This window comes from Anolis carolinensis, unplaced genomic scaffold, assembly GCF_035594765.1.
Source record: "Anolis carolinensis isolate JA03-04 unplaced genomic scaffold, rAnoCar3.1.pri scaffold_20, whole genome shotgun sequence".
Lineage (NCBI taxonomy): Eukaryota > Metazoa > Chordata > Lepidosauria > Squamata > Dactyloidae > Anolis > Anolis carolinensis.
In genome coordinates, this window is record NW_026943830.1 from 1,517,395 (window position 1) to 1,530,681 (window position 13,287).

At 42.0% G+C, this 13,287-nt stretch overlaps 1 protein-coding gene across 1 annotated transcript in view; it reads right to left on the reverse strand.

The window, feature by feature from the left end:
• galnt6 (polypeptide N-acetylgalactosaminyltransferase 6) overlaps nucleotides 1–13,287 on the reverse strand; it is a 46,791-nt gene that overhangs the window by 14,492 nt on the left and 19,012 nt on the right. Inside the window, exons 3-4 of the mRNA XM_062966448.1 lie at nucleotides 6,313–6,462; nucleotides 4,839–5,073 (exon numbers count right to left, since the gene is read on the reverse strand). Coding sequence (XP_062822518.1) covers nucleotides 4,839–5,073; nucleotides 6,313–6,462 — 385 coding nt within the window. The remainder of the gene's footprint in view (nucleotides 1–4,838; nucleotides 5,074–6,312; nucleotides 6,463–13,287) is intronic.

Sequence of the window (13,287 nt, forward strand, 5' to 3'; positions counted from 1 at the left end):
AACTGCTTGCCTTGGACTTTTTTGTCTTAAAGAGGGAAAGGAGTGGAGATCGGAGCCAAAAGGTTTCTCCAACGAGGCTTTCTCTGGAACACTGATCTGTTCTTTCCCGGGTGAAGGTGGGGGACCATCTGAGAGATTAGAAGTTGCTGACAAGCCAAGTGGCCAAGCTCTCCCTTCCCCTCCCTTCCCAAAATAAGCAACAACAACAACAACAAAGAAGGAATCCCTGAGCCCTTTTCATCCGTGCGGAACAGGCTCCCGTCTGACCTTCGCACAAAGAGGAGCTGTACTTGAGGCCAGAGGAACAGGATTTTGTCTCGCTATGGCAATGACAAGGGCCAAAGGGGCCGGTATTAAATGTCTTCCACTTTATGAATACAAGGTCATTTCAAGCTTTAAGAGGTTGGGATACTGGTTACTTTAATGACTCGGCAGCTGCCCACTGCCAAAACAGACAAGAGGCTGCCAGCCTTTGAAAGAAGAAGGAACAAACCTCGATTCTTTCATGTCAAGGTTCTCATTAGCCTGCTTTTGTTCAGAAAAGGGGAGAAATAAAAGGGGGGAGGGGGATACCCTGCCATTAAGTTTCAAAGTAAGTTGGTTATACTTAAGGTTTACAATTCCATTTAATGCAACAACATGCTGGGAGGTAAAACACCTTTCTTCCAATTTTTGTGATATGGAAATGGACAAAGTGATTTGCTAATGGTAATATTTAGACTACAAATACGATAGTTTTATGTGTACTTAAACAGTACAATAGTCCCTCCTTTTCTGAGGTGAAAACTTTCCAGGACATTCAGAAGAAACCTGAAACTATAGATCTTACTGAGCACTGTGTGTCAGAGCTTTCCAAACATTTCATGTTGAGGACACACTTTTTAAACGTGCCTCATTTCGCGACACAGTAATTCAGTTTTATTGGCAAATTGGAGGTTAAACCAACCTCTTATAAGAGACACAGACACATACATAAATTGTAGTAACGAAATGTAACGACACAACATATCTCATGAAAACTTTTCATTTATGTTTTTCTTAAAAAATGGTTTCTATGACAATAATATACATTGCAAGATTTTAGTAATTCCTTGTTACATTTGTGTGACACACCTGCACACTGCAGTCAGCACACTAATGTGTCACAACACACATTTTGGAAAGCTCTGCTGTATATACTACATTGTTTTCTACAAAAACATACCAGTGATAGGAGCCATAGTGGTGCAATGGGTTAAACCCTTGTTCCGGCTGGACTGGTGACATAAAGGTTGGGTTGCTGACCTGAAGGTTGGTGGTTTGAATCCGCAAGACGGGGTGAGCTCCCGACTGTCAGCTCTAGCTTGCGGGGACATGAGAGAAGCCTCCCAGCAGGATGGTAACACATGCAGGCATCCCCTGGGCAACGTCTCTATAGATGGCCAATTCTCTCATACCAGAAGCAACTTGCAGTATGTTCTCAAGTAGCTTCTAATTCATGTCTTTTAGGAAGACTCATGTCTTTTAGGAAGCAGCTGAAGACCTGGATGTGGACCCAAACTTTTGGCCCATTCTAGGATATGAGTTGATATAACCTGATGTATTTGTTGGATTAATGTGAAGTTGAAGACAGACTGGCTCTGACTTTTGGCCCTGGCCCTGTTGTAACGGTCACACAATGCTTTACTGTTTTAATTGGGTATGATATTAGTTTTTAAGTGTGTTTTACGATTATTGGTTTTTACTATATTTTGTATTATATGTGGCAGTAATCTTGCCATTATGTAAGACCGTTCTGGGTCCCCCTGGGGGAGAAGAGTGGTATATAAATTAAATAAAAAAATTAAAAAATTAAAAATAACACAATAAAAAATACCAGTGATAAAGTTTAATTTATAAATTAAACAGAGCATACTGCAATAGAAGTTTTATGAATGTTTCTTTTTTCTAAAATATCTTATTGTACTGTAATATTTTGAGGTAATTGAAACTATGCAAAGCAAAATTCCAGATAAGTGTAGATTTCTCTACAAAGGATTCCGAGAAATATTTGAGAGTTCCAGTTATGTCCATCACAGAATTACTATTCGCAACCTCTCTGAGTGAAAGTAAAATGTACAACTACTTAATTACAGGAGCTCTACAACACAAACCTCTTTGGGATTTTCACATAAAAATGTCCACTAATTTGGGCTAATGGATAGGCAGTCTTAACTTTCATGGTCTCCTTGGAATTAGATGGTGGAAGTAAGGGATAGAACTGTGTGCTGTCCAGGTTAAGAAGGACATTTCAGTCCATGTCCTGTTCCCTTGCTCCCCGGTTTTGAGTATCCGAATTTCGTTGGGCACCTAGATCAGTTTTCAGGAGCCTTCCAAAAATTGGCTAATGGAAATATCTGTTTTTAGCTAGGCAGCCAAAAGATCCAGTAAGATCTTGTGGCAATGGGGAACTTACAAAGCTCCCCTTTTCGTTCCTGGGACCCTTTCCTTTCTCGCCTTCAAGGGAGTCTGGATTTCAGCGATGGTGTTAAGGAAGCATATGCCATGTACTTTCAAATAGAAGGGGAAAGGCTGCATCCGGCAGCCATGTGGGATGTTTCAGGCAAAAAACCAAAAAAAAAAACCAAAAAAAAACCCATGGTGTCTGAGTCCTCGCTTTTACGGCCATCCAAACAAGCCGAACAAGCCGAATTGGCTGAAGGGAACCAACCAACCCGAATTCGTGCACAAGCCTAGTCTCCAGTACCACTTTCTAGGAGTGAACTCTACAAAGACTTCTGAGGGAATCAGAATAATTGCGCCAAAATGAATCAAATTATGTTCATCCACATAAAAGCACAGTTTGTAAAGCAGTACATCTCATGTCAGGAACCAGTAACTATTTTTTCCCAATGTAACTGGTGCCCACTTTCTTTCATTCCTGGAAATTCACCAGGGACTTGCAGCTCATGATTTGAAGATTCAAATGTGTTTGAGTACCACTTTTCTAAAAGATAAACAGAAGATGAAATGTGATGGTTTTGTTCTTAATGGGAGTGACCAAGAGTCTATCAAGGCTTTTTAAGAGAATATAATCCTAAATGTCCTCAGACTTTTTGTGTTTTAAACTGTTGATTTTGGATAACACATTTCAGGGTATAATAAAATTTCTTACCACCCACTTTCTCCCCTTTGCTAATTTGAAATCCACTGGAACTGTGATGTGAATCTCATTATAGGGAGTGGCCAAGCTACCTATTAAAACAGCTCCACTGGCTGCCGATAAGTTTCCGGTCCCAATTCAAGGTGCTAGTTATCACCTTTAAAGCCCTAAATTGTTTAGGTCCAGCCTACCTTCACGATTGTATCATCTACTATGAACCTGCGTGAACTTTAAGATCTGCTGGGAAGGCCCTTCTCTTGCTCCTGCCGCCGACACAAACACGGTTGGTGGGGATGAGGGAGAGGGCCTTCTTGGTGGTGGCCTCCTGGCTCTGGAACTCCCTCCCAAGAGAAATTAGACTACCCACACCTTGGCCACCTTCAGGAAAGACCTTAAAACTTGGTTATTCCAATGTGCCTTTGATTAATCGGTTACAACTTAGTCCTTCTACCTCTACCTTGATACCCAGCCTCAGCACTTTATTACTCACCCCTTTACCAGTGGCCTTGCAACATATTGCACATGCCCTATTATTGCCCTGCCTCCAGCTCTGAACACGCCCATTGCACTCAGCTATTGGTTATTAGTTGTTATGTTTTATGATATTTTATATGTTTTTATGTGTTAATTTCATTGTAATTGAAATGTATTTTATGTTGATATATTTTACTGCTGTCTTACTGGGCTTGGTCCCCATGCAAGCTGCCCAGAGTCCCCTTGGGGAGATGGGGCGGGAAATAAGAATAAAGTTATTATCATCATCATTATTATGAGCCAATGATGTCTCATGAGGTGGGTTGAGGTTTTGGAATTTTGGGGAACAAATCACATCTCCGCCAGATACATTTCTACTCTAAAACAAATCCCATCCCTGCACACTCTTCAAAGCAAAACAAACTATTTTATAATAATAATAATAATAATAATAATAATAATAATAATAATAATAATAATAATTTATTTTTGTATGCCATCTCCATCTCCCCAGCAGGGGACTCGGGGCGGCTCACATGGGGAACAAGCCCAATATAATCACATAAAATCATAAAATAACAATTTAGACATCAGACAACACAATTTAAAAACAATTTAAACAAGTCATAGTTAAAATCGACATTGTTAAAATGTTAAACAATCATCCAGGCATTAAAGGTCCAATATAGGATAACATCTGGATGATAATCAAAACTGATTTAGGGAGTGTCTATTACAAATAGGACATACATCAAAAAGATACAACAGGTAGGGAAGATAAATCTGAACGGGAATCAAACTAAAACGTAAGCAGGGCAAGTTTCAGTGTAGATATGGACCAGGTTATAACGGACTTGTCTACTCAAAAGCACAACAGAACAGCCATGTTTTTAATTGCTTCCGAAAGACAGTAAGGGCCTTTAAGTATTTAAATAAGTATTTTAAATACTATTGTGCAGTTTCACAAGGAGCAGTGCCAGGCAGAAGCACCCACTTCTGACAAATGCCCACCCAGCCTCTGCTAAATAAATCATAATGAGTATGTTATGGCCCCATACATTTTGTTATTACAATCTATGTATGTGTCCAGATCTCTTATGAGGGTTTGATTTAACATCTAGTTTGCAAGTCAAACTGAATTACCATATCATGAAATGATGCATGTCTGAAAAACATGAAATGTTGAGAAAACTCTGTGCTAAGACAGACATTTCAAGAGATGTTTTTACGCTCATGGACCTACTTGATCGGGTATGTCTCATCTTTCCTCCTCTCCTTCTCATGCTGTGGGATAGCCTCCCATCCAAAAGTCAGACTCCAGTCAAAATTACCCCGACTATGTTGTTTCCCATATTGAATGGGTTTGGAAAACTCAAAGGTGTTGAGATCAATGGTGGTGATATCTGGACTGACCACAGCCGTGGGCTCTTCCGCGATGCGTGATAAGAGGGGCTCCAGCCAGCCATGGAAGCACTCACCTAAGGAAAGAAAGGAGAGAACAGCCACATCACCCCAAAATGCCGCCACACAAAACATTCCCATAACATTTTGGTTTTTAATGGTTAAGATCAGTTAAACTGGCTTTATTGTATGCCACCCTGATATCTTAATATATAGAAATATTCCAACTTCTGCACCTGCACAGCAAAGTCCAAATTCTATCATTGCATTGTAACAAGGCACTGAATGTTTGCCTATATATATTCTGTATTCCACTCTGAGTCTCCTTGGAGAAGAGGGTGGAATATAAATAAAGTGCTGTTGTTGTTGTTATGTTGTGGTAGATGAGGCATTTAATATTTATATTGTATTATGTTTTAAATATGCTTTAGGTTGGGATTTTAACTTGTTTTTTAAACATATTTGGTGTAATATTGTTTTAACTGCATTTTTTTGGTTGTATTGTATTTTCAAATGGCTGCAAACTACCTTGAATACCACACTAGTATAAAGATGGGATATAAAATAAAATAAATGGGATATAAAATAAATGAACGGAACAAAATCTGTTAAAATAAAATAAATACTCAATCTGATTTGCCTATGACAGAGAAAGGAAAAATCAGGAATGCCACTATAGAGAGAATATTTACATACATCTGTGTTTCTTTATACTTGATCAAATGATGATAGGTGAATGGGCTATTTTTTGATGTGGAAAAGAATAGAAATTAGAAACATTTCTATTCTTTTCCACATTAAAAAAAAACCACACTTGTCAGCACACCCCATTCACACATGCTATTCTTATTATCATTTGGACCCTTCACACATGATCATAGAAAGTGAATCTGTTGTTTTCTTTAATGTTTTAACATCATGCAAAATCACTCTTTAAAAACCATTTTCATCTTGGTCAATTGCAATCTTTCAGGATTAACAAAAGGAAAGGATATTCTAATCATATATTACCAAACAAATTGATTCACATTTCACTCTGTCTTTGAAGCACTTCATTGAATATATGAATTGACTCCACTCACTTGAGGAATATCACCTCTGATGCCATAAAGAGTACTTATTGGTTGCATGTAAGATTTGTCACAGCTTGTTAACATTTTGCCATTCATTTACAGATGCAGCACTAATAGGGCAGTGAAAAAGATTGTAGGAATGAGCTCTAATGATTTTGTATTTATGTCAAGAGTAGAAAAGAATTGCACCAGAAAGGCCAACATCAAGGATAGGACTCATTGGAGGAGGGAGTTACTACTTACAATGTGCATCGAGGAAAGTGAGCACGTCTCCTGTAGCAACACTGGCACCAAGCAGCCGGGCAGTGATTAAGCCCTTCCTCTCTATCTGTCGGATGACCCGAACGATCTGCAATTGCTTCACATAGCTGTCCAACTCGTCTTTCAAGTACTCTGCAACATAATATATCACGTTAGAGGGGTGTAAGACTCAGCCAGAGCCCAACAATTCTGAAGGAAAGTCACTGTATTATGAACACAGAGGTTGTCAAAGCAAGATTTCTGGGCACAGTGAGGACCATTTTTTCTCTTTCTGGCTCTTTCAAAAAGTTATAATTTAAAACACTTCCAACAAAAAAGTTTGTTTGTGATAGGGCAGAGAAAGGATCACTGTGGTAGAAACATGGAAGGGAAACAACAAAGATTTTAAAGTCAGAGAAGCTCAGTGTATGCACTCCTAAGCAGAGATAGGTTAAGGTAAAGGTTTTCCCCTGACATTAAGTCTAGTCATGTCTGACTCTGGGGTTGGTGCTCATCTCCATTTCTAAGCCGAAGAGCCAGCGTTATCCGTCGACAGCTTCAAGGTTGTGTGGCCGGCATGACTGCATGGAATGCCGTTATCTTCCCGCTGGAGCAGTAACTATTGATCTACTCACATTTGCATGTTTTCGAACTGCTAGGTTGGCAGAAGCTGAGGCTAACAGCAGGAGCTCATTCTGCTCCCTGGATTCAAACTGCCAACTGGTTTAATCCACTGCGCCACTTATACTGGTTGTCATTTGGAAACCTTAATTTCTTTAAATTACAGTTCCTAGGTTCTCCCAGCCATGGCTTCATCTGACACTATGTTGCCTGGAAGTTCTAATCCAAATGACTCAATATTTTCAAGCTGTACTTGGAAGGAAGTCTTGCTGATCCCAAACCAATTTTAATACGGGGTTCTATGTAAACATGTTAAAAGACAGAGGTTATCAAAGTTTCCCCATTTCATCACTGTAATAATCACTGTAACAACTAGTTTTGGACGTTTCTTCCAAAACATTTTTGGACACACTTTCCCAACCCTGAGTCCTTATGTTACATTACACTATATAACATGATGTATGTTCCTGGATTATAAATGTCATTTCCTAATTGGTGCTATCATAAAAACATGGAAAAGGGTTTATTAAACTGCAAACACTTTGTTTTTACAGGACATCCTGCAGACATTTTGCTATAGTTTTTCAATGAATATCTCATCAAGTGTCAGCCAATTCAACACAGTTTGTGGCAGCCACAAAAACAAAGTCTCTGGAGTAAAACAGCTACTTTCAAAGTAACTACTGAACAATTAAACAGGAACAAACACTTTCAAACCAGTAATAGGTTTTTTTTTCAAATTTTGTTACATAGTGTTATCACAAAACAACCAGTGGTTGGAGGTGCCCTGTGTACATACAATGCATGTGTCCTAAAAAACATTTGGGGCAGGGCATCTTACTTCCCCATGCCCTCCTTCCTTATTTTCAATTTGAAGAACAACCCTGGGAACAAAGCTACAAAATATTGATTTCACCCTCCTCCTTCCGTCCTAGCACTTTTTAAGCCTCTTCAGCGGTGTCCTTATTTATAACTTCTGTCAACCACAGAATTTGCTGCCAGGTGCAACACAGCCAGGAAGTGGTTCAGGTCTCTGAGTTGGGAGACTGCTGACTTTCTATACTATCTACACTTGAGCATTGCTGAGCTTTTGCTGTGAACTGGATGTGCAGTCACACCAAAGAGGCCACTCGCAAGAAGTGATAATAGTACATGAATGAAAAAATGACAACTTTGAAATGGAGACAATCTCAAAATTATGTAGCTTGTTTGCCTGTCCCAGCAGCACACTTGAACCAATGGCAAAGTGTTGTTGAAGGCTTTCATGGCCAGAATCACTGGGTTTCTGTGAGCTTTCCGGGCTGTATGGCCATGTTCCCAAAGCATTCTCTCCTGACATTTCACCCACATCTATGGTGCCACATCTGTGTTCAGAGAAGCCATTGAAATCCACAAGCATGTGGACAATTTCAACCGAGAGGAGGAAACCATAAAAATGAACAAAATCTGACTAACAGTATTTAAAAACTCTAAAATCAGCACAGTAAATAAAGAACAACACTCAGAAAACAAGGGAATTCCAGACAGGAAACAATCAGGGCAAGATAGCACCTCCCAACACAGGATTCCCCCCAGGCAGGAAGCAGCCAGGCTTTGAAGCTGCCAGGCTATTCAATGCTACTCAAAATGGCCAGCAGACAAAAGCTCTTTCTTCCACCCTGGACCTTCCACAGATATATACACCTCCCTTGCCTAGTTTCCAGCAGACTACACAACCTCTGAGGATCCCTGACATAGATGTGGGCGAAACGTCAGGAGAGAATGCTTTTGGAACATGGCCATACAGCCCGAAAAACTCACAGCAACCCAATGGCAAAATAGACTCGACCTCATAATAGTTAATGTCATAGTAAGCATTTTCAGTTCTTAAAAAATACCATTGATACAGTAGAGTCTCACTTATCCAACATAAACGGGCCAGCAGAACGTTGGATAAGCGAATATGTTGGATAATAAGGAGGCATTAAGGAAAAGCCTATTAAACATCAAATTAGTTTATGATTTTACAAATTAAGCACCAAAACATCATGTTTACAACAAATTTGAAAGAAAACGTAGTTCAATACGCAGTAATGCTATGTAGTAATTACTGTATTTACGAATTTAGTACCAAAATATCACGATGTATTGAAATCATTGACTACGAAAATGCGTTGGATAATCCAGAACGTTGGATAAGCGAGGCTTGGATAAGTGAGACTCTACTGTACTTGGTTTTGCTGAAAAATGAGAGCATCACTTCAGATACCTGTTATGGCCAGCATGTTCCAAACAGGCCATTAGAAAGGTTTAAGAACTGTCACTTAATCGATATGTTCACGCTATGATTTGCAGTACATTGATCTCAGAACTTTATTCCTGAACGATGGATGCAAACTTTATCCAGCTATAGAAGGTCGAAAGATACTGCGGGGACGTGAAACTGAAAGAGGGTGAAAACAAGGAAACAACATGTGGAGAGAAGTAGAAGCCATTTGATATTTGCTCTCTATTGCAGGAAAAATGGGTGGCAAGAAAAGCATAGCAAAAAGCTATAGTTTTGGGTTCATGTAATTTATTGCAAAAGAAGATTAAAAACATGTTTGAGTGACATGAAAGAGCTGCAAATTGTTACCCTTTTACATAATGTATTTACTGCACTATATTTAAACATATGTAGTATAAACTATTACTTTAGTGTATTTTTATCCTCTAGGAGGGGTGCTAGTGAGACTTTTTGGCTGAGATGCCAAAATAACTTGGCCAGCCTCAGATACTGTCAAGGACAGAACGCCACAAGATTCAAAGTAACAGAGTTTATTAGATTACAGAACTCAAAAATGCCCGTAAAAACACAAGGGCCAGGCAGTTTTTGCCTTTAGGAGCAAAAAGGGACAAAAGTAAATGTTCAAAAGATAAACCGGATTAAACCGGAGTTTAATCCGGGTAAAAACAAACTGCTTGCTTCAGCCTAGGTATTAACAGAACGAAAGCCAAGGAACAAAAGATACAAAGAATGCAACTAATTGGCAGCAGATTCCTCTCTGCTGCCAGCACTGTGCTTAGAGTAACTTGCGTCGCTCCCACACACACACAGTAGACAGGATCTCCAACACGAGCAATTCAGCCAAGGATTGTAGAAGTAGAGTAGACCAGTTCCGTTCCGTAAATCAAAGCCAGAAGCAGACGTTTGTAGTTTTTCCAAGTCCAAGAAAGGGGGAAGACAAGCCGTGGTCAGTTCAGTCCGAGTTCTCAAAGCAGGAGATGGCGTCCGTCAAGAAAGACGACGGAAGGTCAAGGTCACAGCACAGGAAAGCACACAAGTCTTCAGGGAAGCGTCCCACACACACACGGATCCCAAGCGTTTGCCCAGATTACCTTGCCCGACGCCATTTGCAATTGCTCCCAAGCCCCATTTTATGCCAGTTACAAATCTTCATCACTGTCAGCTGTCCTCCTTAACCCGGGCGTTTCCTCATCACTTTCCTCGTCAGAGCTGGAACACCTCTGACTACGCCCAACAGCATCTCCAGCTGTGGATCCCGTCCCATCCCTCCAGCTAAGCCATGGGTCTAATCCTGAAGGTCCCCATTCATCTTCTGTCCCATCATGGCCAGTGGCACCCAATTCCTCCCTTACCCGAGTCCAATCCATCTCATCCTCCTCTGAGCTAACCAGCCCTTCCTCCATTCTCTCCGTAAACCCTTCGAAAGATTCTTCGTCAGATGGTGCTGCAAATATGTCTCGCAGTCTTTTTCTCTCTCGCTCCTCGAGAGTATCCGACTCTCGAGGAGTCTTACGCCCACGCCTGTCAGTAACAGAGCCATGAGGCTCAATCATAACACTATCCCCTCTCACAAAGGCCTCCTCCCCCGATGGCGGAGAAGTGGCAGTGATACCCTCCGCTATAGCACCACGACGACTAGAGGTATCAAGTTTCAACAGCGAACGATGAAAGACTGGATGGACCTTTAAACTAGACGGTAAACGCAAACGAAACGCAACGGAAGAAATCTTTTTAACGATAGGAAAGGGACCCAAATACCGAGGCGCAAACTTTCCCCCAGCCTGTTTAATATGTTTGGAAGATAACCACACCAAATCCCCTTCTTCCAACTCCTCCCCTGCCTGCCTGTGGCGGTCAGCCTGAGTCTTCTGCGTTGCCTTAGCTTCCAGCAGTAAGCGACGGGCAACATCATGCAATGCAGCCATTTCCGTAGAGCGGTACACAGGGTCCGAAGAGACCACATTGGTCGACGGCGCCACACCTCCCCGTGGGTGAAAACCATAAGTTAGTTCAAACGGCGTATGCTGACTAGATGTGTGCACCGCATTGTTGTAAGCAAATTCCGCCACCGGTAGCCACTTCACCCAAGCCGTGGGTTGATCTAAACAAAAACAACGCAGATATTGCTCTAAGAGCCCATTAACCCGTTCCGACTGTCCATCCGTTTGCGGATGAAAGGCTGAAGAAACGTTTAACTTAGTCCCCAAGCACTCATGGAAATGTTTCCAAAAGCGTGACACAAATTGCGGAGCCCTATCTGAAATAATCACCTCGGGTGCTCCGTGCAAACGATAGATGTGCTTAGTAAATAGTAAGGCCAACGTAGGGGCCGCCGGAATGGTTGAACAAGGAATAAAATGAGCCAGTTTACTAAATAAATCCACCACCACCCAAATACAAGTATAACCCCCAGACTTAGGCAAATCTGAAATGAAATCCATGGAAATGATTTGCCATGGCCTGTCCGGAACAGGTAAAGACGACAACAACCCTCTAGGGCGCCCAACAGGCGTCTTACTCTGCTGGCAAACGGCGCAGCTGTCACAAAAGCGCAGAATGTCTTGCCGCATCTTTGGCCACCAATAGCTCCTGGTAATGAGCTGCACGGTCTTGAATCTGCCAAAGTGCCCAGCCATGGGTTCGTCATGGTGGGCTCTAATCACCTCCAACCTGAGGGCCCCCACTGGTACGTAGACCTGCCCCCTGCGTACCAATACTCCGTCTTGATCTTGTAGATGCGGCAGTATGGTACGATTACCTGCTGAGAGCAGCATCAGTTGCTCCTGTGTCCACACATCATCCCTCTGAGCCTCAAGGATCTGGTCATGTAACCCGAGCTCATTATCTACAACACACAGAGAGGCAGTAGGCAAGATGGTCTGACATACAACCTGCTCATTGGTCTTAAACTCCGGCTTGCGGGATAAAGCATCGGCCCGCAAGTTTGCCTTCCCCTCTACGAACTGCACCTTGAAGTTAAACCTGGAGAAAAACAAAGCCCATCGGATTTGACGCTGGTTTAACTTCTTTGCTGTTTGCAAGTGCTCTAAATTCTTGTGATCAGATCTGACCACGATCTGGTGCCGTGCCCCTTCAAGCCAGTGCCGCCACACCTCAAACGCCACCTTAATCGCCAACAACTCCTTCTCCCATATGGTATAGTTCTGCTCGAAGGGTGTTAGTTGCCGCGAGTAAAATCCACAGGGACGCAAGGTCCCTGAGGAATCTTTCTGAGACAATACAGCCCCCAACGCGTAGCTAGAAGCGTCCGCTTCTACCACGAACGGTTTGTCAACATCAGGATGGGTTAGTATGTTGTCTGATTGAAAACTAGACTTAAGTTGTAGAAACGCCTCGTGAGCTTCCCGCCCCCACACAAATGGCTGTTTCTTGCGCAGAAGCTGCGTCAAAGGTACCGTGAGCTTTGCAAAATTCGGAATAAACTCCCGGTAGTAATTAGCAAAACCTAAGAACCTTTGTACATCCTTCTTAGTTTTCAGCTCCTGCCAAGAGTTGACGGCGTCAACCTTATGTGGGTCCATTTTAAGTTCCCTACCTGACACTACATGACCTAGGAACTCCACTTCAGGCACATGAAAGACGCATTTGGAAGCCTTGGCGAAAAGCCCATTAGCCCGCAGTCGGTGCAGAACCTGCTTGACATGTTGACGATGTTCTTTCTCGTCCTTAGAAAAAATCAAGATATCATCCAAATAAATCACTAAAAATTGGTCAATTAGGTCCCTGAACACATCGTTCATGAACCTCTGGAAGACCGCAGGAGCATTACAAAGCCCAAAAGGCATGACTCGGAACTCGTGGCATCCGAAACACGTGTTAAATGCCGTCTTCCATTCATCCCCTTCCCGTATACGGATTAAGTTATAGGCCCCCCGCAGGTCAAGCTTGGTAAAGACCTTAGCCCCTTGCACCCTTGATAACAGTTCCGAGATTAAAGGGAGCGGGTACCTATCCCGAATGGTGTATTTGTTTAGGATCCGATAGTCGCAGACCAGCCTAAGTTCCCCAGTCTTTTTGGCTACAAAGAATACTGGTGCCGCAGTTGGAGAACTAGATGGGCGAATAAACCC